We start from the raw sequence: 27949 nt of genomic DNA on the forward strand, positions 1-27949 counted from the left end.
AGTTCAAAGCTGTTCAAAATGTGGGAAAAAAGTAGCGGCTTAAAATCCGGAATCTACGGTAATATGTTTTATTAATTTCAGGATGGAAGAGTTTTGATTTACCATTTACTGTTAATGACTGGCAGCTTCATAGATGTATGTACATACAGAATACTGTGGAAAAGCAAAGGCTAATCCAAAATATTTTTTTTATTTGTTAAGGCACAACTGCAAGACATGGAAATCAATAGTGGATATTACAATGGGGCCTTTTACCCCATTGTTTTCATGGATAACAACATAGCCATTTAAGATATTTCACTTTCCAATTTGCCATGTAGGTTATGGTTCTTCAAATGCTTATGCAGGAACCTTTTAAATGTGACGAGATTTGCTTTCATCATGTTTTCAAAACAATAATTTCCAGACACCATTACTCTTTGAGGATTTTTACAAATATTTCTCTTCAGTTGTTTTTATACTAATAAAAACAAATGCGGCCCAGTCAGTTTCTCCACACAACTCCAATTCTGTAGGCCTGACCAACATCTTCAATAGTCTGTATACTTGTTACTGCTATCACATGATTCTTGTAATCGAATGACCAACACCCTACCTGTGGCCTAAGTACTGTTTTTAATATTGTTTTGTCTTGACATTCCTGCTTCAACATTCTATGTCTGTTGTAAGTGAGGAAACAGATTTGATAGGTCTCAAGGACATGGATTCTGGACACGCAACCTTGGTGGTAAAGGATTTTATTTACAAAAGGCAAACATGGGAAAATGGCAACAGAAGCAACACACACACGCGTACAATTTACAGCAGTTGGATCGGCAATAAAACACACGCGGACAATTACAAATGAACGAGGGAAAATCACGTGAGAACAAAGTACACACACACACACACACACACATATACAACCAAGGGAAAGTCAATACGATATCTGCCCCCCTTGACTCTGTGCAGGCACGGTTCTCTGCTATTAGGGACAATAACCAATGCTCCCAACCCTATTCAATGCACAACTCACCAATAATTTCTCCAGCACTGTTCCACGGTTCTCAGCCTGGAGTGAACCAGGGTGATCCCTCTGATGGCAAGGAGGAAGGGTCCAGCACACGTGGCACCCTTTACAGTGCAGCAGAGTTGGAGGGTCCCACCAGGTAATTCACAGGAAGGCCAATGGCTCGGCGCCAGCAGAGTTAAGCTGATTACAAAGGCCAATTGCCTAAGGCTAATTAAAGGGGCCAATGGTTAGGTGTGCATTGATGGGCCAAACCTTGATTGACAGGTGGTGTGCCTTCCGACCAGCTAATGGGTAGTGCTGTCACATGACAGTCACAACCCCTCCAATATAATGCCTCAGCCAAAAAGGCACATAACCCATATTTCCCAACCACCTCATCTATTGGTCGAAGACAAACACTTCTTGGTATCCAACTATTTACTCTATATTTCTTTAGCTCGTTTGCCTGCCCCAAATAAACTAACTCAATTTCTCCAATCTGAATTCTAATTGCCACCCTGTACCCATCTAGTTAGTCCATTGATAACTTCCTATACCTTGGAATGGCCATTTATACTATCAGTCACACTTCCGACATTAGCAGCCAACATTTTACTAAGGGGCCCCAAACACAAATCCATACATCATAAAAAAACAAGAGGCCTAGCCCATAACACTGCAGAACACCTTCCAGCCAATGACCATTAAGGCCATTTTCTTCCACTCAGCTAATTTTTAATTCAACTTTTCACGTTCCCTTCGATAACATTGACTTTACTTTCTTGATCCTTCAGTCACAGAGAACTTTGAGAAACACCTTGCTAAAATTCACATAGTGGTAGTCTTTCAGATTGGAAGAAGACATGCTGTTGTGCAGTTCATCTGTAAGCATGGAGGTGGCTCTGCAGTCCCAGTCTGGAAGTGCAGAGTCTAGTACAATGGGGACACTGGAAGTCCACTGTAATAATTGTGGCTGCTGTTCTGTGACACCGCTCATGGTTTTCCATCAGATTTTGGCAGCGCCTGTCTTCAAAACTGGTGTAGGCTTCATAGCACAGGGCTCAACAGCAGGTTCTGTCAGCAGCTTCAGCTTCTAGTTCCCTTGGCTGGATGTCACAGTAGCGCAAGGCTTCCTTCACAGCATCTTTGTAGCACTTGTGTGGACGACCTGGAGGTCTCTTTCCGGTCTCCAGTTCACCATAAAGCAGCTGGCGAGGCATACGATGGTCGTCCTTTCTGAAGACGTCTCCTACCCACTGCATCTGGGCTCTGATGATCAGGGACTCAATGCTGGTGGACTCCGCATGATCCAAGACCTCCAGGTTGGAGACATGGTCTTGCCAAGGAATGCCACAGATGCAGCGGAGGGCGTGCACGTGGAATTTCTCCAGTTGTTTGATGTGTCGTTGGTACAGAGTCCAGGTCTCACATCCATATAGGAGAGAAGGGATGACCACAGCTCAGTAGACTTTCAGCTTTGTGGAGATGCGGACGTTGTATTGATTGAGCATTCTGGTACGCAGCCTCCACAGAGCCTGGCTGGCCTTGCTGATCCTGGAGTCAATTTCTTTGTCCAAAGACCCATCACTCGAGAAGATGCTTTTCAAGTATTTGAAGCTGTTTACATTTGTCAGCTGGGTGTCATCAACAGTGATGTTTGGTTCTATGGGGTTGGTGTTTGGCATGGGTTGGTGAAGTACTTCAGTCTTGTTCAGGCTGATAGTCAGGCCAAAGGGCGTAGCAGCATCTGAGAGTTTGTTCAGCATCAACTGTAGATCACTGTCTTTGTGCGCCAGGAGCGCACAGTCATCAGCAAAGAGGGTTTCTTGAATGACTGTATGGAGGCACTTCATCCGTGCGTTCAAGTGGCTAAGGTCAAAGAGAGAGTCGTCCAATCGGACCCTGATGTACACTCCCTCCTTCAGACCTTGGACAGCATGTGACAACATGCAAGTGATGAACAGATTGAACAGGACTGGGGCTAGTACACAGCCCTGCTTCACCCCACTGGAAATGGCAAATGCAGCTGACGTATCACCACTACAAAGAACCTGTCCTGTCATTCCTGTCATGGAGCAGCAGGATCATCTTTACGAATTTTCTTGGGCATCCGTAACGTCTCAGGAGAGCCTCTCTGTTTACAGTGTCAAATGCCTTTGTTAGGTCAATGAAGACAAGAGTAAAGAGGCTTGGTCTGCTCGATGCACTTCTCCTGGAAATTTACATAAATGACAGCAAAAGCACCACCATCATTGATATCCCTCTTCAAAAAAATTCAACCAAGACAGGTAAACATGACTTGCCCCTTAACAAACCAATGTTAATAGTTCTGAAGTAACCTGCCTATCGCCACATAATTCATTTCATTTCTGTTTTATTTCCCCCATTAACACCATGAAGCTAACTGACCAGTAGCTCTTTGGTCTAATCCTTAATCCTTTTACAAACAATATCATTTACTCTTTCCAGTCTGACAGCAACATGACTGTTGACAAAGATACTTGATCAGAGCATTGCAATTTATCCAGATTTAAAGATTCTTAATCAGAACTATGTTAAGTTATCATCAGCAAAAGTGACTTTAAATAACTTTTAACCAGCAGGGAAATTGCTTAAGCACTAACTGAAGTAACTGGCGATGCCAAGCTCATCAGAATGACTTACTGTATTTTGATTATTAAATTACTTACTTCAAAACAACTTCTGTGTCTATTTCATCCATTTGTGCAATAGTTTCAATCACAATCTGCAAGATAAACACACAAGGAGTCACAACCAGGGAGCCTGAGATCAGCCTGTGTATAAAACTGTAGTTTTGGTATATGCTTAATATTTCAAAAGGAACTTCCAAACAACTATCAGACCACCAAGCATTACTTAACAGTTTCAATGACAAGGATAGCAAATTAAAGCATAAAAAGTAAGCTGTACAGCCCCTCAATCCAATCCCACCATCCAATACGATCGTGACCTATTTTGTATTGCAATTCATTTTCTTTTCTAATCTTCAGTTCTCGAATTGTTCAAAAACCTTGAACTTATTTTACAAATAAGTATCCACACACTCCTCTAGATGTAGAAAATTGCTTATATTAACAATTCAAGTTCAAGAATAGAAATTACATGATATTATGTAGTTGTAAACAGTTTAGTAAGACTGGCTCCAGTGCCTTCCTAAATATGAAAATAAAATGCTCTATTTAACTCTTTGCCATATATCTCCATGAAATACTCAGCTGTAAATTGCATCTGTGGAAATAAAGATAAAAAACATTTCAGGTTGCTGATCTTTCAAAAAATAACACAAAACAGCTCTAAAGTGAAAAGAGGCAGGGAAGGTTCGCACAACAAAAAGGAAACCTAAAATAAAAATAGAAAATGTTGGATAGATACAACAGGTCTGGCTGTATCTGTGTGTGAAGAAACAGAGTTAACATTTCAGGTTGAAGGCAGAGAGACTGATGGAAATCCCAATAGTAAAGCAGAACTTCTTCAGGTTGAGCAGGTTGAAAAAGTAGTAATGAATTCAACAAGTGAAAATCACTCCCCCCAAAAAAAACTGCAGATGCTGAAACTCTAACATAAAACTGAGAACTCTGGAAATATTCAGCTGGTCGAGATGTATCTGTAGGGAAAGCAACAGAGTTGGTGTTTCAAGTTGAAAAATAAAAAAGGGAAGTTACAGGATTGAGAAAAGAGCAGAAATTTAGTTTGGAGGAAACTTTTTGTAAGAAAATGAGCCAAGGGGAGATTTAGTTGAGATGTACAAAATTATGAATATCCAGAGAAGGTAAAGAGGAAGGAAATTTTTCGCTGGTGAAAGAGACACAAGGCTGGAGAAGGGGGAATCTGATAAGAGAGGACAGAAGGCCATGGAAGAAAAGGATGATGCGCACCGAAGGGAGGTGATGGGCAGGTGAAAGAGGGAAATGGGAATGGGGAATGATGAAGGGGCGGGGGCATTACCGGAAGTTCAAGAAATCAACGCTCATGCTGCCAGGTTGGAGGCTACCCAGATGAATACAAGGTGTTGCTCCTCCAACCTGATTGTGGCCTCATTGCAACAGTCGAGGAGGCCATGGGTGGACATACTAAAATGGGAATGGGAAGTGTAATTAAAATGGGGGCCACTGAGAGATCCCGCTTTTATTGGCAGACGTAGCGTAGAAGCACAGCAAAGCGATCTCCCAATCTACTTTGGGTCTCACTAATATACAGGAGACCACACCAGGAGCAACAGATACAGTAGACAACTCCAACAAACTCATAGATGAAGTGTCACTTCACTTGGAAGGACCGCTTAGGGCTCTGAATGGTAGTGAGGGAGGTGGCGTAGAGACAAGTGTAGCATTTATTCCGCTTATAAAGACAAGTGCCAGGAGAGAGATCGGTGGGGAGGGATGAATGGATAAGGTAGTCGTGTAGGAAGTAATTCCTGTGGAAAGCAGAAAGTGAGGGGAGGGAAAGATGTGCTTGGTGGTGGGATCCAGTTGGAGATGGCTTAAGTTATAGAGAAATATGTGCTGGACGCAGAGGCTGGTGCGGTGGTAGGTGTGGACAAGAGGAATCCTACCCCTGGTAGGGTGGTCGGAGGATGGGATGAGGGCAGACGTGCACAAAATGGAAGAGATGCAGTTGAGGGCAGCATCGATGGTGGAAGAAGGGAAGCTCCTTTCTCTGAAGGAGGAGGACATCTCTTTCATTCTAGAATGAAAAGTATCATTCAGAGAGCAAATGTGGTAGAGATGGAGGAATTGAGAGAAGGGGATGGCATTTTTACAAGCAACAGGGTGGGAAGAGGTATAGTCAAAATCTGACTCCTCATCTTTTTTCCCTTCAGTCCTGATGAAGGATCTTGGCCTGACTATACCTTTTTCCATAGATGCTGCCAGGCCTGCTGAACGTCTCCAGCATTTTGTGTGTTACTGTACATATAATTTATTTTTTCTAAACCCATATGATATTTGAGTTCCTGCTGAAGGATTTCATAAGTTAACTGACAAGTGATCTTTCATTAACTGGTCTTCAGTTCCCTGTTACCTCTTCCCCTCCTTCATAAAAGTTATTCACAGTACAAACTGTCTATGTAATTCTATATAAAACTGCAATTTTATGTTACTCTAAATAAAGTAATTTAAAGATAGAGTCAAATCACCAGAGATGCAGGTGTTAATATCATTTGCCTATTAGCTGGTTTTGATAAATACAGCATCTTCTTTCGGCTTGACAGCACTAACTGAAAGCTGGCAATCAGTAACACATTGAACTCAATTCAATGGCAGCTTCAGTGTTCTGATACAGTCATCAAGAAACCAAAGTAATGGGGCATTCTACATTTTATTTCTTATATTAAAGTGCACTGAAAATTCAATATTTATTTTTATTCAATTTATTGTCAAAAGAGCTGGGATCTCTATACTTTTATTGCAGAAAACGTAACCTGATATAACAGTTACACCTTAAGCTCAAAGCCAGATTTTCATATAGTACTAAAACAGTACCACAGGAACTAATTACAGAAGTCAAAATGTACCTGTTTAATGATGTTTCTTGCAGCAACAAGCATCTTGTCATGATAAATATCCAAAAAATCTAGTTTTCTTTGTCTTAACAGCCCAAAAACCAAAGATATTAAGCGCTCCTTTAAAAAAAAACGCAGAATAAAGCTATCAAGGTGTGTAATTTTACTCTGATCTCCTCTGGACTTTTTCAAAAACATAACTTTCTATAGATTTATTAAAAACAAAAATGGCTACAAAAACTAAATGATTGGGTTTACAAATAACAAACCAAAATGTAGTATTTGGAACTTTATGTATAAAATTTGAACATATTTGTACTACAGTGAAACAGAAAAAGATGTAGCTGCCTGGCCTGCTGCGTTCCACCAGCATTTTGTGTGTCTATATATTTGAAATGATTGCTTTCTGACCATTGATCCCATGTTCACGTAAAACACGTCCTTGAATGAAGTACACTGGTCTGAAAAGCTATGAATCTGAATGTTTCCATTGCTGAAGAAGGTGGGCTAGTTATGAACTGGCTAAGTGAGAGGTTTTCCAGCTTGTACTAGCTAAACTCAAATGCAGCACCAAAACACACAAAGTTCTGAAGCTCTTCCTCTCAGGTCAATTCCTCTCCCACACCGCCCATCACCCCCCCATCCCCCCGATCTCCATTATTCCAGTTAAGTGCAAGGAGATTTAATCATTATGTTTGAGGCCAGGGATCACCATCGTTTTGAAACAAACACTCCCCTTTGTTCATGCCAGCTTCAAGCAATGTAAAGTCAGGTATATTGGATTACACACTAAACAATGCATCTCAAAGGTAACATTTCTCAGAGTTGTACAATGTCTCCAATGATGACATTGGTTACATAGTGTCTTGAATGAAAACACGCCCTTCTGCACTTCAGCATTTTCAACAAAATTACATCCTTGCTCCTCCATTTATATCTCCAAGACAAAAGTTACAAAGTACAGCAATAATTTGACCACTTCAAACATTCTTTATAAATCCTGCTTCAATGTTACAGATCTGACTTACTGAAGCAGTGGAGTAACTTTGGAAATAAATTCCTAAGGTTAACTTTAGGATCAACATCTGAATTCTAAGAAAGTCTAGAAAATCTTAAATTTCTTTTTCAGCCGAATTGTCATATGGCAAATATTCTGACTGGGGAAAGAGGTAGCTCAGAATTATAAATCAGCAAATGGTCATTTTAGTACATCTGTCCTGATTAGGAATCATTCATCAATAAATATCACATAAATGGGATAATTTGTTGGTGGTGAGCTTGTTGTGTGATAAAGTGGCTTTCAAAATTCTTCACAATATTGGAGACTACTATTCAAAATTATTTCATCAGTTCTATCAACAATCTGGATGATAATGTGGTTAACTGGATCAGCAAATTTGTAGATGACACCAAGACTGGGGGTGTATTGGACAGTGAGGAAGGCTATCACGGCTTGCAGCGGGATCTGGACCAGCTGGAAAAATGGCTGAAAAATAGCAGAAGGAATTTAATGCAGACAAGTATGAGGTGTTACACTTTGATAGGACCAACCAAGGTAGGTCTTACACAGAAAACGGTAGGGCACTGAGGAGTGCGGTAGAGCAAATGGATCTGGGATACAGGTCCATAATTCATTGAAGGTGGCAGAACAGGTAGATAGGGTGGTAAAGAAAGCTTTTGGCACATTAGCCTTCATAAATCAATGTACTGAGTACAGGAGATAGGATGATATGTTGAAGATGTATAGACAGCAGCAAGGCCTAATTTGGAGTTTTGGTCAGCTACCAACAGGAAAGATGTTAACAAGATAAAAGAGTACAAAGAAAATTTATAAGGATGTTGCCAGGGCTGGAGGACCTGAGTTATAAGGAAAGATTGAATAGATTAGGACTTTATTCCCTGGAACGTAGAAGATTGAGAGGAGATTTGATAGAGGTGGGACTACAATAAGAGTTCATGAGTTAAGGATGAAAGGTGAGAAGTTTAAGGGGAAAGTGAGGGGAATCTTCTTCACTCAGAGAGTGTTGAGAGTATAGAATGAGCTGCCAGCACAAGTGGTGCATGCGAACTGGATTTCAACATTTAAGAGAAGTTTGCATAGGTATATGGATGGTAGGGTATGGAGAGCTATAGTCCTGGTGCAGGTCGATGGAGAAAGCAGTTTTGAATGGTTCAATCTGTTCATGTGCTGTACTCTTCCAAGATTCTATGACTGTGAAGCACTTTGAAATCAGAAGAGACTGAAAAATATAGAATTCAAGAATTCCACTGATTTTAAGTAAATATTTTTACATACCTCTTCTAACATCTGATCATCTTCCAATGGCCTATTTAAATCACTATGAGCATATGTAGAAAAATCTGCTACCACCATTTTATCTATAAGTCTTTCCAGTTCACACAGCTGAGAACCAAGGTGTCTGGAAAAGACAAAATACATTAAATTAGTTTTTAAAAAAAAATTAATCATACTTTAAGCACTAAGAAACAAAGGATTATAAACTTAAAAAAAAACTATTCTACTAAGTACAGCTCATTACAATTGCACAATAATAACCATATTATAGTACAATTTTGATATTCAGTCTGTGAAATATACTTCAGCAAGAGTATCTTCATTTGACCAAATCCATTTCAATAAATGATTAGATGTCCCAACAATGATTTCTTCTAGAAGTCAATTAAATGAGTTACCCAAAATACCTTTTATTATGATCGATATGAGGTTCATTGTCTGAATTCATGAAAATTACATAGCCAACAATAACTGAATTCTCACTCTACCAATGATACAAGAGACATCATAAAATTGACACATTTGAAGGAAATATCTGGAGAAAGGAGAAAAGACAGAAGAATTATAGTGAATAAAGCTTTTTAAAAATCTTATTTTCTAAAAGCATTAAGGCATGGACTGTACCCAGACTGACAGCTCATTCACACATTAGCATAACAAAACACCCAACTTTCTTCTGTAAGACCTACTCAAATAAATACTGAAATGTTTTGAGCATCACTGCCTCTAAACAACTTATGCAGCCCAAGGAAACCTTCCAGACTGTGAGGGTCCTCAAAGGTGAATGCTACTTTCCTGAGGCACCATCTGTTGAAGAGGGCTGTGCCCATGATGCAGCTGGGTGAGTCTACAAACCACTGCAGTCTCTTCTGTTCCTCTGCACTGGAGGCTCCAAACCAGGTTGTGACTCAACTAGTCAGAATGCTCTCTACCGTACATTGATAGAAATTTGCATGGTGACATACCAAATCCCCTCAAAATCTTAACAAAGTAGAACCCCTGACATGCCTTCTTTGTGACTGCATCATTGTGATGGGCACAGGATAGATCCTTGGTCTTGCAGACACTGTTGGCTGTTGTTGCGAAAGCACTCAGCTAGTTGATTTAGCTCACTTCTGCAAGCCTCTTGATTGCCATCTGAGACTCTACCAACAACAGTGATATCATTGACAAATTTATGGATGGTGTTGGAATTGAGCATAGCCAGTCATGAGTGTAGAAAGAAAAATAAATGGAAGAGAAATAAACAAGAGAGGAAAGTGTTCATATTCTACTGTATCCAAGATAGATGAAAACTTCAACTTATATAATATTTTATAAATGAGATTTCATCATTATGCATTTAATTTAAAGCAACAAATGCATGAAACCCAGTGGTAGAGGAAACTGACGTAGCCAAAGAGAAAAAGATTAGGCATAACCTAGTGCATGGACATTTCACAGAGACAGAAAAAGGACAGAAAGATCCAAGAAGAATGAAGTGAACTTAGAACCTGTGAGAAACTATTCTGTCCATTCAGAAGTCTTACTCTATTTACCATATATTTTTCCAACTGTGCAAAATAATACAATTACCTACCATTCAAATTATCTTTCAGGTGGAGAACATATGTAAAAGTTAGTTGTTCGTAACTTTTGTTTAGTAATAAATTCCTACAAAAATATTTGCATTCTCTGTACATTATTTCAACTGTACAAGAAATGACAATTACAGGTCAGTTTGCTCTGAGCAACTAATGAAATAAAGTGGCATGGCATCATGTCAGATTTAAATCATTGGATTATGGGCTGGATGTTAACATTTCAGGACGTCTACAAACACTAACAAATTGGGGGGGGAGTATTTAATTTTTTATAAAGATGAAATATATTATAGCAAAGCAAAAATACACTGATATAAAGGAAAAACCTATGCAATATATATCAGCAAAATAAAATATTCAAAGTTAGTATAGGATAAGGGAAACAGAGATTTGGTCCAGCAGTTCTAGGGGTCCAGTATTCATCCACCCAGGCTTTAAATAAAGTTCTTTTGGGACTCCTGTAGTTTCACAACTTGAAGCACAAAAGAGAATGTTTAGTCTGACACTACTTGGCATGGTAATCCGGAGTCTGTGAGAAATTAGAGTGAAGAGTGTGGTATAATTATGACTTCTAAGTGCCAGTCAGTCAGATGAGGGTACTTCATGAGAGATCACTGCAAACATTCAATTTGGCATTTTCTGATCATTTTCTGCAGGTACTGCATGTGCTGGTTAGCAATTATTCCCCATCAAATTTGCCTCACACATAATAAACCAGAATAGTTAAAATCTTGTACTCTGTAGAAATTCCAATTACTAGGAAAATAATCACAAAAAAATCTTTTCAATAACTCAACAGAAGCTCTTGATGATGAAAGGCAACATAGATTTTCCAGTTAGAGCTAACTCATACCAATTTTTTCACAATTGTATTGTGGCACAGGTTTCCCATTTATAGAAGCTAGAAAAAAGTAGATCATGTTGCATAAAATGCATGCCATAAAGGTAACTAAGCAGCCCCAAAACCCGATGAGGTGCCTGTCATCACTTTATCACTTAACTGCAAATGGCCAAAAACAAACGTAATTTGTGTGCAATCTTCCTAAAGCAAGAACTGATCCATCTTCAGATTCCTTACATGGAGATATCAAGAATCTGTACAATAATAGTAAAGCTCTAGAGACTACCTCCAATTAAATATACATAATATCTTAACAATGAACTTCGAATAACGCATTAAGTGGATGATATTTCTATCTTAAAATTTACTAATTTCATTAACTTTAATCCCCGTTTATACATTAACAATAAATCATTCCAATTTAACAATCTGAAAAGGTGAAAAAATACGTGCCATGTACAAAATTATACTTGAATGATAAAACCAATTTAATCACTCTACAATTAACAACGGAATTAGTAACAATGCACAAGTTTGGTTAAAAAGTTTTGTTTTTTGAGTCATTGAAAAATGCTCATTTTGAACTTTATTTGCACAAGCGTCCCTGTATTTGTGTAGGTATAACAAAGTTCTTCCCAGATTTACTAAACATAGTTTAATTGTCTTTTCTGAATTAGGTCATGAAGGGATAACTACTCCCCTCCAGACACACTGAATTTTAATCAGAAGAAGCATACAGTTGTCTTGTTTCGTTCAGATAATGCTGATAGATATTATCTGGGCAGTTTTGCTCCTGTAATTTAAAATCCATTTATTATAGCAATTATTCTCAAAATATTTATGAATATTCACTTCTAAATTCTGGACCACTATTGTAATCTACCATTTCCCTCATTCTCCCCACTCTAGGTTTTAAACCAAGTGGAGACGACTCCAGCATGAAATTCAGATTCAGATTCCTTTATCACTTGAATATCGAAACACACAGTGAAATGTGTCATTTGTATAAACAGCCAACTTAAGAATTGAGTGCCTCCATCAGCAAACAAGAAACTACCGACTCTGACACCTTTCAAATCATTGTCAGGGTCTTCAGTCAGGCTTGTTTGAAGAAATCTCTGCCCAGTTACCATCAGCATATCACCCGCAGCACCAGGTGTCCCAACACACTTGATCATTGCTATGCTACGATTAAGAATGCCTACTACTCCATGCCTGGACCGCACTTCGGGAAATCTGATCACTTCGCTGTCCTTCTACCTGCATACAGGCAGAAGCTAAAGAGCAATGCTCCAGAGATAAGGACAACAAAGAGGTGATCACAGGAGGCAGAGGACTGGCTATGGGATTGCTTCAAATAGGTGGACTCGACTGTGTTCAAGACTCCTCAAAGGATCTGAGCCCAATATACCATGATTGTCACAGACTTTGTATAAAAAGTCGTAGGTATGTGTGTCCTTACATTATTATTCAGAGTCTTCCCAACCAGATGCCCTGGATGTACCATGAAATGTGCAGTCTACTGACAGACAGATCAGTGGCATTCAGATCTAGTGACCAAATAAAATACAAGCCGGCCAGATACACTCTCCGGAAAGCCACCTTACATGCAAAGAGGTGAATCTGGATCAAACTTCAATCACTGAAGGATGTTCAACAGCTGTGGCAGGGCTTGAATGCTACCACTTCCTACAACGTGAAATGAAGAGACATAGGTGACAACAAGGCTCTCTCCCAGGTGAGCTCAATGCTTTTTATGCTTGCTTTGGTTGTCAAAACATAGAGACACCTTCACGAACTCCCACAGCCCCCGATGACCCTGTGATTTCAGACTCTGAGGCCAATGTGAGAACATCCTTAGTGAGGGTGAACCCATGGAAAGCAACTGGCTCAGATGGGTTACCTGATTGAGTATTAAAGACCTGTGCTGATCGGCTGGCTGGAATGTTCACTGAGATCTTTAACCTCTCGCTTTAGTAGTCTGAGGTTCCCACCTGCTTCAAGTAAGCTTCAATTATAACAATGCCTATGAAGAATGTGGTAACCTGCCTCAATGACTATTGCCCAGTAACATGTCCACTGTGATGAAGTGCTTTGAGGGATTGGTGATGAACCTGCCTGAGAAGTGACTTGGATCTGCTCCAATTTGCTTATTGGAGCAACAGCTCCACAACAGATGCTATTCCATTGGCTCTTCACTCAACTCTGGAACATCTGAACAGTGAAGATGCATATATCAGGATGCTCTTCATTGACCAAAGCTCAACATTCAATACTAACACCCCCTCAAAACTAATCAATAGGTCTCAATACCTCCTTGTGCAACTGGATCATCAATTTCCTCACTTGCAGACCCTGCTAAGTTTGGATTGGCAACATCTCCACAATCTCCATCCACATAGAAGCACCACAAGCTGTGTGCTTACCCACCTGCTCTACTCGCTTTACGCTCATGACTGTGAGACACCACCATCGTTGGCTGAATTGAAGGTGGTGACGAATCAGCATAGAGGAGGGAGACTGATAATCTGGCTAAGTGGTGCTACAACAACCACCTCTCACTCAACGTCAGAAGACCAAGGAGTTGATTATTGACTTCAGGAGGAGGAAACCAGAGGTCTATGAGCCTCTTCTCATTGGGGGATCAGAGGTGGAGTGCGTCAGTAAACTTTAAATTCATTGCTGTTACCATTTCATTACAACAAAAGCACAGTAGCACCTCTACTTCCTTAGAAGTTTGTGAATATTGTGCATGACATCTAAAACTACAGATGTGTGGTACAGAGTATATTAACAGGTTGCATCACACACTGGTATGAAAACCCCAATGCACTTGAAAAGAAAAGCCAAAAGTATTGGATACAGCCCGGTCATGGGTAAAGTTCTCCCCATCACTGAGCACACCTACATAGAGTGCTGTTGCAGGAAAGCACCATCCGGCATCAAAGTCCCCCACCACCCAGGCCATGCTCTCTTCTCACTGATGCCAATAGGAAAAAGCTGCAAGAGCTTCAGGACCCACACCACCAGGTTCAAGAACAGTTATTACCCCTCAACTCTTGAACCAGAGCAGATAACTTCACTCAGCCCATGGACACACTTTCAGGGACTCTTCATCTCATATTCTCGATATTTGATGTTTATTTATTTTATTATTATCAGGCTTTTTTTCCTTTCTGTATTGGCACAGCTTGTTATCTCTTGCACACTGATTGTCTGATTGGGCATGGTCTTTCACTGATTCTATAGTGCTTTTTGTATTTATTGCGAATACCCGCAAGAAAACGAATCTCAGGGTTGTATATGGTGACGCGTTATGTACTTCGATAATAAATTTAATTTCAACACAACCTAAGGATGTGCTGAGGGCAGCTCTCAAGGGTCACCATACATTCTGCATCAACACAGCATGATCACAATGTTCAGCAGAATAATACAAGCAAAAGTGATAACACAACAAAAGCAAAACAAGCCCCTTTCCTACCTCCACACACCCATTCACACACAGACAGGACAATCTGCATGTGAGCCTCCAACCTCCGGACACACTAAACCACTGGCTTGGACCATTGGGCCTTTTTAACATTTAACACTTTTACTGCTTAGTTTCCAAAACCTACTTTCTTACTGTCTTAATTAAACTAAGCACTACATTATCACTGAAGCAAAACATCACTGCAGTACAGAAACCCATTATCAAAAAAAAAATGATTTCAGTAAACTTCAACCTGGAGCCACTTCTTCCCTTTACTTAGCAGCAAATTGTCCAGCTACATCTTGTTAATAATTATTTTTTGTGGCTTTAAACTAAAAATTCATGGTCGAAGGTAAAAACAAAGTGCTTTAAAGAAGTAACATGAGGCTTTACGATATGTTCAAAAGTTAAGTATGCAGAAAATAAAAACAATACAGTTAAAGAAGTGATTTTTCCAGAATTCTATACCTGAAACTATGAATTCCTTGAAGTTCCTGTTGCAGCACCTCCTGCGTTGTTGCAATTAGATCCAGTGCCCCAACAAATTCAGAAGTGGATAGTAACAACTGTACTGTAGGCTGTGTTTGATGCACTGTAGCCATTAATTTTAGTTTATTATATAATTTTACACAGTTATTTCTAGTTACAGCAAGTCTCAATATTTGCAACGATCCTTCACATGTCACTTTGTCAATCTGGGCAATTTTGTCACGAAGCATTTTTACAGCTTGAGAGGTTTTGGTGAGGTAGTCCTGCAATTCATGTTGAGAGGTCATAGCATGGAAAAAGGCATCGGAACGGAGAGAAATCTGATGAGCTATGTTCACTTCCACAACGTCCAAATAATGGCTTAACTGCGAAATAAAAATGCATCAAAATCTTAAAGTACGGCCATTCAAAACTTCACAGATTACTAAAAAGAGCTTGGAAGCATGTTTTATTTATTGCCACTTTCAAGAATTTTTCACTCAACTTCACTCACCCCGTCACTGAACTGTTCCCACAACCTATGGACACACTTTCAAGGACTCATCTCATGTTCTTGATTATTATTGCTTATTTTATTGATTTTTCTTTGGTATTTGCACAATCTGCTGCCTTTTGCACATTGGTTGTTTTTCCTGTTAAGTGCTGTCTGTTACTGATTCAATTCTTGAATTTTACTGAACATGCCCGCAAGAAAATTAATCTCAGGGTTGTATATTGTGACATTTATGTACTTTAATAATGAATTAACTTTGAACAACAGCCTAACCAACAATAAGACTGCCACTTTTATTGCTCTACTCTGCTTCAATTATTATAACCTCTTCTATCCCCTAGCCCCTGCCACCCTTAAATACCTCAGTAGAATCACTATATAAGCAAATAGATTTCAAAAAATGTATTTTCCATCAAAATAGGCATCATCTACTTAGCTTCCATGAATTCTTCTCTCAACTCCAAGATAAATCTTCCACATCAAGAATATTCCCTTGTCATTTACAAGCTCACTTCCAGCTGCAAACTTCAGATCTCACTGGTTTAATGCCAATAAGCTAATTGCCAGCTATATTCAATTTCCAATCTTGTTCAAACTTCAAATGGTTCCCTTTCCTCTGCTAATGAAAAAAACAACGATGACTAATTTCTTAACTGCTGCTACTGAAAACCTTGTCAAGGGCAGCAATTTCATCCATTGCGATCACTAGTCAGTCTGCATCTTATTTTTCTGGAAATATCCTGAAAATAATTGAAAGAACCCTTTGAAATGGCCAGCAAAAGTTCAAATATTTATATATCCAAACCTTAAATGTTTAAGTACTAGACATTGACATCTCCACATACCCTTGATATTCAATATTATTACCACTGCTGAGTCCTCTACAAATGGTTCCTGCACCTCTGATAACTAGAAACTCAACTAGATCAATCATATAAATACCATGGCTATCAGAGGAGGTTAGAAGCTACCCATATACATCTTGCAGCAAGTGACTAACCTCCCATTTTCCAGGGCTGTTTTACTGTCGATAAGACAGAAATCAAATGATGGACTGTACATGAGAAAGGAAGGACTTTGCGGAGGGATCATCTACTGAGTCAGTGAGGGTGGAAAGCAGAAACAGGAAGGGAACAATCACTCTATTAGGAGTATTCCACAGACCCCCATCAACAGCAACAGAGGCAGTGAGGTACAGATCAAGAGGCAGATTTTGGAAATATGACAGAAATAACAGAATTGTTGTCATAGGTGCCATTGACTTCTATAATATTGATTGGCACCTCCTTTGTGCAAAAGTTTTAGATGGGGCAGAATTTGTTTAGCAAGTAGGATTCTTGACACAATATGTGGACAGGCCAATTAGAGGAGAGGCCACACTGTATCTAGCACTAAGCAATGAGCCTGGTCAGACAAACGTCTTGATGGGGAAGCATTCTGGGGATAGTGACCACAGCTACCTGAACTTTAACATAGCATGGACAAGGATAAGAGCAGATGGTATAGGAAAGTGCTTAACCAGGGGATGGCTAATTACGATAGTATTAGGAAATAATTTGAGAGTGTAAATTGGGAACAAATGTTTTCATAGAAATGCACAGAAGAAATGCTGAGGTGGTTTAGGGAATACTTGCAAGGAGTTCTAGATAGGTTTCTTCTATTGAGTCAGTGGAAGCAAGGTAGGGAGAAGGAACCATGGTTGACAAGAGAGATGAAACATTTAGTCAAGAGGAAGGAGGAAGCATACTTAAGCTTTAGAAAGCAAATTACAGGCAAGACTCTTGAGAATTATTATGTAGCCAGGAAGGCTCTTAAGAAAGGACTTAGGAGCTAGGAGATATGAGAAGACCTTGGTGAGTAGGATTATGGAAAATCCCAGAATATTATACACATAGTGAAGAACAGTAGGGTGATTAGTCTGAGGGTACGGCCATTCAAGGATAAAGGGTGAAATATGTGCCTGGAAGCAGAGGAAGTGAGTGAGGTCCAAATGAATATTTTGCTTTAGTGTTTACTAGAAAGAGGGACTGACGAATGTGAGGTCAATGTACAATAGGTGATGTGCTAAAGCACATTGAGGTTAAGAAAGAGATAATATTGGAGCTTCTAAAAAACAGGAGAACAGACAAGTCCTTGAGGCTGTATGGGATATATTCCAGGGCACTACAGGAAGCTAGGGAAGAGATTGCTGGGGCATTGACAATGATCTATACATCCTCCCAGGCCACAAGAACAGCAACAGAGGATTGGAGGAAGGCAATTTTGTTTTGTTGTTCAAGAAATGTAATGGGAATAATCCTGGGAAGTACTGATAAATGAGTCTTATGTCAGTGGTGGGCAAACTATTGGAGAGAATTCTTAAGGAAAGGATATATATGAGAAGCATGGTCTTATTAGAGATGGTTAGCATGGCTTTGTGAGAGGTAGGTTATGCCCCTCAAGTCTGACTGACTTTTTCAAGGCAGTGATGAAAAAAAATTGACAGAAGTAGAGTGATGGATGTGATTTATACAGATTTTAGTACAGCATTTGATGAGATTCCCCATCGAAGGCTCATCCAAAAAGTCATGAGGCATGGGATCCAAGGAAACTTGGCTGAGTAGATTCAGCAAAGACCAGATCTCAAAAAATAAATTTAAAGAGAAAAATAACAAATGAAGCTACTCATGCCTTTAGTAGAATTGGGTTTTCTCTAGCTTTTAGCCATAGACCTGACCTAGATGAATCTGTAGATTCTAATGAAACCAAATACCACATAAAACAAGTCAAAGAGAGCCATGGAGATGCCTGGATTTTAAATTTAGGCAGTTATTTCATTCAGAAAAGACTATATTGATAGATTATCCAAAAATAGGATCTAGATTTACAGATGACAACATATCACACAACCAAGAAAAAAAGTAATTCAATTAATCTGTTCCTTAAACCTTTAATTCCAGGTGGGATATTGAATCAATTTGCTGGGCCATGTTGTACCATGGCTCATTATGATTAAGTTATTCCCTGGACACTGTAAAATCTACTTTCATGAAAGGGTTTTCCTATGTTCACCAATTTAACCTCTTATCATGAAAGATGGAAAAACAGTACAGCTGTACTTGATACGATCATTCTAACATGGACTGTTAATATAACTAAAACAAAATGCTGATACTTCAGTCGGTCAGACAGCATTTGAGTTGAAAGAAACAAAGTAGAAGTTTCATGACAACACACACAAAATGCTAGAGCAACTTAAAAGTTTCATGATTGTTGCAAAGCTTGTCTGGGTCACTGATGTCCTTCAGGAAAGAAATCTAGTATCTCTACTTGGTCTGAGCTGGCCTACATACATTATTAGACCCAGGAATGTGATTGTTTTCACAGGGACTTAGGGATGGGCAACAAATGCTGGCCTCTACAGTGATGTCAACATTTCAAAAAATGAATAATGATGTTATCTACTTTTCATTGCCACTGGGTATTAGTGCTATCTCAAGTGACTGGAAGACTCTACTGAATCAGATTTTCGCATCTTAAAAGAGAATACAAGTCAAAATTTCTTCAAGGGTAACAACTTATGATTCTAGTACCTTTTCCTGTAATAACCTGGAAGATGCACCATCACGAGCTCCTTTCACACCAGCTTCATGTTGACCACCAAAATGTGACCAGGGTAAGACAGATGAGAATGTTAGCGGATCTTCCAGAGCAAAGTCTGACTTCAGAAATATCTGTAAGATAACAACATAAACAATATTCAGTACCTTTTGTATTGACTGTTTCTATTTAAATCAATGTAGTTGTGTCAAAGCTGAAGATCACAATGTAATTAACAATGAGATGTCATTAAATAACAGCAAAATTTAAGCTGTTAAATAAAGACTTCATTCCAAGCATCAAAACATGGTAAAATTCAGAGCTGCCTTCTTGGACAGAAGTGGCTCCTTCAAAGCATGAACAGCTAATCCACATTTGATTGAAAGATTACAAACATGACTGATTTGTAACAGAATTTTTTAAGCAAATGGAGCAAATTTTTTTAAAAAAATGTCAAATGCTGCATTATCAATGTTAAGTAGGTCTAATTCTAGTTTATTTCTGGTTCCCTCCAAACATTATGAGAGAGTATTGAAGATGATCCTCTCAGACTTCTCTCCTCCTGCTGCCACTGCCTCTAGGGAGCCACAAATAGGAAATGCCTGCTGGGCCCAGGGATCACTAGAACAAGTGCTGCTGTTCTGCTTGCATTTGCATTTAGCGATATCTCCTGCCGACATCACATCAGATTCTGATTTAGCATAACTTTTGGTATGTAAGGGTAACAGTGTCTAGATCTTAATAAATTAAAAGAGTACACATTACCTTAGGTACTTGATCCAAGTCCGTTCTTGATTTGTCTGCAATGATACGAATATGAATATTGATAAAATTAAAATGTAATACATCTTAATCGTGCTGGACTTTGCCTGGTACCCACAGTCCCTATAACTCAAGGACTTACTTGACTCTGCAGAGAGCTGATTAACCTGACCCTCTAAAACATGAGACAGACAGTGAGACACAGTGGTGGCATTAGCAGCAAGTAGGCTTCAAGCAGATCACTGCTAAATGCACCACCTATAGAACACTGATAGCATTTCACAGGGGTGGAGTTTTATACACTGTCAAAGCCAGTGAGTTATATTTTAAAATCAGGAGATATTCAAAAACTTAAAATTGTTCCAAATTATTTTTAAGGATGTAAAAAAAACCATTAAGTAAAAATAAATAATTGACATACATTCCTCCTTCTTAACTCCAGATCATTAAAAAAAACCAACTGAGATAGATAAAAACACGAGAAAGTTTGCAGGTGCTGGAAATCCAGAGCAACACAAACAAAATACTGGAGAAACTCAGCAACTCAGGCAGCATCTACGGAAAAGAATAAGCAGTTGATGTTTCAGGCCAAGATCCTTCACCAGGACAAAAAGGGGCAAGATGAGATAGATAAAATCTCTAATCCTAAATCCAACAAAACTGGGCCCTCTAGTGGGCTGCACGTGGAGTCCAGCAACAGAGCAGAATAACAGATATACCACATTTCTTATTTGGAAAGGGAACCAAAGTCAGATAAAGTTGGGTGTGCAATTGAGGCAAGACTATTATTGAAAAACAGCTCTAAAATAAAGCAACTGATTTAATTTTTGAGATTTTATGTTGTAACAAGATCATCATTTATTATTACCACACTTTGACTTCGAGAACATGTTGGTGAGCAATCTTGATGAACCACTGCAATACCCTAGTGCAGGTACTCCCACAGTGCTAAGGAGACCCAGTGACATTGAAGTAATGGCAATATACTTCCACATCAGGATAGTGCACAACATGCTATCTCAACGTTGCTGTTGGGCTGCTTCATTTGCTGAGAAATTGAGAATGGAATTAAACATGACAGAAAGCAGATCATAGATGAATAGTCGGACCTAGATCAATACCCTTAGGAACTTCACCTGTTACATAGTGATGCTGGGAAAAAAACTTTCCTCCAACCACAGTTATCTACTTCTGTGTGAGTTGTAATTCCAACTACAGGAGTATTTTTCCTTTGATACTCAGTGACTGCAATTTTACCAGGTACTTTGATGCTAGTTTCAGTCAAAGGATGCCTGATGTCAAGGGCTCTCATTCTGCTTCACCCCTGAAATTCAGCTCTTTGGTCCATATTATCCCAGATATTGTGATGATATCTAGAGCTAATGTGTTCTGGTGAAGCCCAATAAGTAAAGCTCGATAGCTTGGTCAACGTCAGTTTCCATCACTTTTGGGCATGACAGAGATAAGGCAGCAACTACACAAATTGGATTTGTCCTGCTTTTTGTAAATTGGACATAGCTGGGCATTTGTCCACATTGTCACAGAGATGCCAGAATTGAAACTATATTGGAACAACCTATCTAAAGGGCATAACAAAGGAAAATCTTCAGATGCTGGAAATCCAAGCAGCACACACAAAATGCCGGAGGAACTCATCAGGCCAGGAGAAAAAAAAGAGCAGAGCTAAAAGATAGGGGAGAGGAGGGAGAAACAAGTGAAACCACGAGCGGGTGGGGATTAAGTAAAGAGCTGGGAAGTTGACTGGTGAAAGAGATCCAGTGCTGGAGAAGGAGAAGTCTAATGGGAGAGGACAGAAGGTCGTGGAAGAAAGAAAAGGGGGAGGAGCACCAGAGGGAGCCAATGGGCAGGCAAGCAGATGAGGTGAGAGAGGGAAAGGGGATGGGAAACGGTGAAGGGTGAAAGGAGGAGGGGGCATCACTAGAAGTTCAAAAAATTCTTCATTCATGCCATCAAATTGGAGGCTATCCAGATGGAATATAAGGAGTTATTCCTCCAACCTGAGTATGGCTTCATCGTGACTACAGGGGAGGCCATGGATAAACATATCGGAATTGGAATGGGAAGTGGAATTAAAATGGGTGGCCACTGGGAGACCCCACTTTTTTTGGCAAATGGGGCATAGGTGCTTGACAAAGCAGTCTCCCAATCTACGTTACGTCTCACCGATACACACAGGAGGCCACACCGGGAGCAGCAGACTCAGTATATGACCCCCAACAAGCTCACAAGTGAAGTGTCGCCTCACCTGGAAGGACTGTTTGGGGCCGCTTGCAAGGATAAGTGTCAGGAGGGAGATCAGTGGGAAGGGATGAATGGGGGGAGGGAAAGATGAGCTTGGTGGTGGGATCCCACTGGAGATGGCAGAAGTTGTGGAGAATTATGTTCTGGACGCAGAAAATCTCACATCTGATAAGTGAGGACAAGAGGAACCCTATCCCTGGTAGGGTGGCGGGAGGATGGGGTAAGATCAGACCTGCGTTAAATGGAAGAGATATGGTTGAGGGCAGCATTGATGGTGGAAGGGAAGCCCTTTTCTTTGAAGAAGGAGGACATCTCCTTTGCTCTGGAATGAAAAGCGTCATCCTAAGAGAAGATTGGCAGAGGCGGAGGAATTGAGAGAATGGGATGGCATTTTTTACAAGTAACAGTGTGGGAAGAGGTGAAGTCCAGGTAGCTGTAAAAGTCTATGGGTAATAGACATCAGTAGATAAGCTGTCTGCAGAGACAGAAAAAGAGAGATTGAGAAAGGGGAGGGACGTGTTGGAAATGGACCAGATAAATTTGAGGGCAGGGTGGAAGTTAGAGACGAGTTCTGCATGGGTGCAGGAGACAGCACCAGTGCAGTCGTCAACGTAGTGTAGGAAAAGTGGGGGTGCACCCCAGTGTAGGCTTGGAACATAGACTCTTCCACACAGCCAACAAAAAGGTAAGCATAGCTGGGACCCATGCAAGTGCCCATGGCTACACCTTTTGTTCAAAGGAAGTGGGAAGAGCCTAAAGAGAAATTATTAAGAGTAGGACAAGTTCTGCTAGACAGACAAGAGTGATGCTGGAGGGGAACTGGCAGCATCTGGTGTCCAGAAAGAAATGGAGAGCTTTGAGGCCTTCCTGGTGTGGGGACAGAGATGTATCTAAAAAGCACAATTACTTCTGGAGCACATTTACTATCAAAGCATGTACACTATATATAACCTTGAGATTCATCTTTTTGGGGGCAGCCACAAAACAAAGAAACATAACAGAATTTGTGAAAAACCCCACACCACCAGTCCAGGGGCCCGATGGCTGCAGGCCGCAGCAGCAGAACTGGGTTTAGCGCAGAGGTGAGTGCCGTTGGCTGCAGGCCGCAGCTGCAGGGTCAGTTTAGCGCTGAGGCAAGTAAAGCCTCACAGAGCAGTGAAACTACCACTGAGATGTTGCCTGATTCCTTAGCTTTTTTACATCCTGCATTCTCAGCCATTTCTTGATGGTTTATTCTATGTGACGTCTCTGTTAAGGGATCTTGGGAGAAAGCCAAGATGGATCATTTGTTCAGAACTTCTGGCTGAAAGCAATTATTAATGCATTAAGGATAGTAATGTTCTTCCTGTCTTTCCTTTACTTCAGCAGTTTTGCTGCCCTTCACCATTCACGGTTAGTTGAGATAGGACTGCAGAGCTTCAATCTGATCCACTGACTGCAAAATTGCATTTAGTTTGGCATACATGGACTTTAACAGGTCTTTGATAAGGTCCTGCATGGTCAGCAATGCAGAAGGCAAGATGATATGGGATGCATGGAGATCTAGCCCATTGGATACAAAACTGGCTTGATGGCAAGAGCCAGAGATCGTAAAGTAGGGTTGCTTTTCCATATTGGAGGCCTGTAACCAGTAGAGTGCCATAGGGGTTGGTACTGCAGGGGTTGTGCTGGATCCACCTTTGTAATTTATACCAATGATTTGGATGGCTGATGATGCCAAAATTGATAGTATGATGGACAGTGAAAGTGGTTTCTAAACTTGCAACAGAATCTAGATTAACTGGGAAGGTGAGCAAAGGAATGGCAAGTGTAACTTAATCCAGATCAATGAGTAGTGTTGCATTTTGGGGAGTTAAACCAGAGTAGGACTTGCAGTAAATCACAAGATGCTGGGAGTGATGTAGAACAGAGAGACCAAGCATGCAATTACCAGAAAGTGATGACAGGTAGACAGGGTGGTGAAGAAGGTGTTTGCATATTCACCTTATTGATACACAAGTCATAAGAGGAATAGGTAGAGCAAATGCTCACAGTCTTTTTCCAGCAGTAACAGACTCCAAAACAGAGAGTACAGGTTTAAGGTGAGAGGATAATTATTGAAAGGGGATCTGAAAGGCAATGTTTTCCACACAGAGGATGGTGGATATATTGATCAAGCTGCAAAACAAAATGGTAAAGACAGGTACAATTACAATGTTGAACGGTTATTTGGATGGATAGATGGACGGATGGAAGATTTTTAAAAAAGAGATATGGCCAAACGTATGGTACTAAATGAAGCCAAAATCTCTGTCAGCATGGACAAGTTAGGCCAAAGAGCCTGCTCTGCACTGCGTAATTCTATGACTCTAAGTAATGCTGCATTACAACTTCACTAGACTGATACCTCATCATTATTGAGTCTGGCTTCTGCTCCTCCCCATAAGCCATCCTACACTCTTCACTGAGCCGGGTAGAAACCCTAGCTTGATACTCTACTCTCTACACCCATGACAATTTGGCTAATGCCATCTATAAATTTGCTGATGATACAACCATCGTTGGCAGAATTTCAGATGGTGACGAAAGAGCATACAGAAGCAAGTTATACCAGTTAATTGAGTGGTATCACAGCAACAACCTTGCACTCAAAATCAGCAAGACCAAATGGCTGATTGTGGACTTCAGAAAGAGTAAAATGAGGGAACACAAACTAATCTTCACAGAGGGATCAAAAGTAGAGAGAATGAACAATTTCAAGTTCCAGGGTATCAATATCTCTGACGACCTAACTTGGACGCAACATATTGATGCACTTATAAAGAAGGTGAGAGAGTAGCTATATTTCATTAGGGGTTTGAGGAGACTTGGTTTGTCAATTAAAACACTTGAAGATTTTTACAAATGTACCATGAAGAGCATTCTGACTGGCTGCATCACCGTCTGGTATGCACAAGATTGAAGTAAGTTGCAGAAAGTTATAAAATTTGTCAGCTCCTTTATGGGTACAAGCCTCTGTAGTATCTAAGTGATCTCCAAAGGAAGTGCCTTAGGAAGGTGACGTCCATCATTAAGGATCCCCATCACCCAGTTCATGCTTTCTTCTCATTGTCACCGTTGGGAAGGAGGTACAGGAAGGACGCTGAAGGCACACACTCAGCAATTCAGGAACAATTTCTTCCCCTCTGCCATCCGATTTCTATATGAACATTGAACCCATGAACTCTACCTCACTATATTTTATTTCTTCTTTTTCCTTGTGCTGCTTATTTTAACTTAACTATTCAGTTTTTTTCTCCATATTTGTTTATCATGCATTTCATTGTACTGCTGTTGTAAAGTTAACAAATTTCACAACATTTATTGGTGATATTAAACCTAATTCTGGAATTTGCTTTGTCAGGAAGTCATGGATTTTCATAGTGTGAATTTCATCTGCTCCTAACAGTCCACAACATTTCATGGATGCTCAGTTCTGAACTGAATCAGAAGAATATGCCAGGCACACATAATTGAGGGTTCCTCAACATGATTGTGCAGTGGTCATTACATCAATTCTATTACAGACAGAAGCAGCTATCACAGGTAGGTTACCTGAAGGAGCTTAACCCTCATGGTTTTTCTTTCTACTTGCCATAGACCCAGTTGCCCACTATGACCTTCAAAATGTGGTCAGTTCAGTCTGTGGTGGAGTTTACATGCAAATTTGCTGCCAGGCCAAAGACTTTATTCAGTGCTTCTTCCAAGTCTATTCAACATCAGCAGTACTATTTCATCAACTGAGGGAGGACAATAGGCAATAATCAGAAGGTCCTTACCCAAACTTGACATGATGCCATGAGAATTCATCAGCTCTAAACACGATGCCTATATACCACAGATCAATCAGATTTGCAAGCTAAATCCTGACAGTGGGACAGAGAAACTCAGAAATTCTGATGCAGGAATTCGGCATATCAACTGCAAGGGAAAATTCTCTGGGTTTAATATTGTCAAGGTTGACTAGAGCAGGTAAGGATATCATCTACTCAAGGATATTGGTGAAACAGATGCAATTTCACAATATTCCTGTAGCTTTCATGGTCAACATTACTCTGACTAGTTTGGCCTTTCTTTTCACCCAAATTCCACAGCCTTCATGCTGGGATCTGAATTTGTGTCTTGTCTAGGGCTCTTTGCTAATTACTTCAGTAATGTTACCATTGATCTAATAAAAACTGAGGCTCATGAGTACCATTGATTCAAATGAAAAGACATATTTTCACTTTGTTCCCATCTCTGAGAGTAATAGATATAGATGTCCAAACATTAAAAAAAAGATTAGTCTACCTCAGGAATAACAAAAACATTTACACAGATTACACTTTTCTTTACCTTGGACATTCAAACTAAGGATACCCTACAAAGTCAAATTTTCAAATAGAGAGGAGATACAAGAAACTCATCATGTCCAGCTAAAGTACCTGAAACATCTACAGTCCATTTCCCTTCACAGGTGCTGCCTGACCTACTTGAGTTCCTCCAGCAGACTTTTAAAAAAAACTTCTCAAGCAATTCAGTCCGTTTACATCTTTCTAAATATTACGAGGTTATAGCATTTTCCATTCTTCTGCAACAAAAATAAAACTAGATTTTATTAACTGCATTTTCAGCATTTCATAAATGAAAAAAAGTGCACCTAAATATATATTTCAATATTGTGCATCTCAAATGCCACATATAATACAAGTGAAAATGACCTTACCATGACTACGTACAACAGGTGCAAGTGTTCTATCAGGTCCATCTTTAAGCGGACAAATTTCCTTACACTTCTCATGAATCTTCTGTCGCTAAGCATAAGAAATGCATTGAAGAGATGAAGCAATTTCAGGAACAGAAGTTTATAAACTTTAGCTTTGATTAATTTTGTATCTTTGTCAAAAGAATTTCATTTTTGAAAGCATTATATAAGATTGAAGCAAGAAAATACATGGTCATGGATAACAAATAAAGACAGGATAGTATCTAGATAGTGAAGAATTTGCTTCAAGTGATGCTGAAAGCCAAAATAAAGATAACTTTCTACCAATGCTTACAGAAGTTGTGGCTTGAAGGTAGGGTGCAAAGTGTTCCTTGGTGATTAGTGGGAGGTAGAAGGAATGCATAACTTCGGACTCCATAAAATCCAGCCCCCATGTTTTAGTAAAGAAATCAGATTCCCTTTTGGATAGTCTGGGGTCATTTAATGCTGCTGGAAGGTTCACTTTGGAATGATATATCGTCCACCTATGCTGATCAGCCACTACTGATGGGCCATCACAAAAACTGCTAGAATCTCCTGCAAAAATAGAATGCACAGCACACATTATAAGAAGGCATTTGTATAAATATAACAAGAGAACTCAAGTCATTTCAACATCTCAACACAAAAACTGTATCTTTAAATACTTCTCCTTCCCATTATACCTTTCTACTGATGATACAGGTTGAAGTCTGTGTTTGGCCCACCGCAACCCTATGCCATGGAGTAAATTAGTTATATGAGTAACTATAATATTTTATTAGTCACTCAGATCACTGCAATTACTGGAATGAATTGATCACTAATATCTTGGTACAATATGTGCTATGGAATTCTTTGAAAGTAGCCAAGCTCCTAGAGAAAAAAAATATAATTTTAAGGCACTTTGGCAATA

The 27949-nt window shown here is 39.8% G+C and overlaps 1 protein-coding gene across 6 annotated transcripts in view; it reads right to left on the minus strand.

Annotated features, from left to right (window-relative positions):
• Positions 1-27949, minus strand: part of vps54 (VPS54 subunit of GARP complex) — a 99031-nt gene that overhangs the window by 55990 nt on the left and 15092 nt on the right. For all 6 annotated transcript variants that reach the window (XM_073051208.1, XM_073051209.1, XM_073051205.1 and 3 more), the window contains 8 exons: positions 27350-27591; positions 27016-27103; positions 20034-20068; positions 19262-19402; positions 15176-15561; positions 8809-8932; positions 6525-6632; positions 3682-3737 (listed from right to left, as the gene is read on the minus strand). In XM_073051208.1, coding sequence (XP_072907309.1) covers positions 3682-3737; positions 6525-6632; positions 8809-8932; positions 15176-15561; positions 19262-19402; positions 20034-20068; positions 27016-27103; positions 27350-27591 — 1180 coding nt within the window. The remainder of the gene's footprint in view (positions 1-3681; positions 3738-6524; positions 6633-8808; positions 8933-15175; positions 15562-19261; positions 19403-20033; positions 20069-27015; positions 27104-27349; positions 27592-27949) is intronic.

The sequence above is a fragment of the Hemitrygon akajei genome, chromosome 7 (assembly GCF_048418815.1).
Source record: "Hemitrygon akajei chromosome 7, sHemAka1.3, whole genome shotgun sequence".
Taxonomy (NCBI): Eukaryota; Metazoa; Chordata; class Chondrichthyes; order Myliobatiformes; family Dasyatidae; genus Hemitrygon; species Hemitrygon akajei.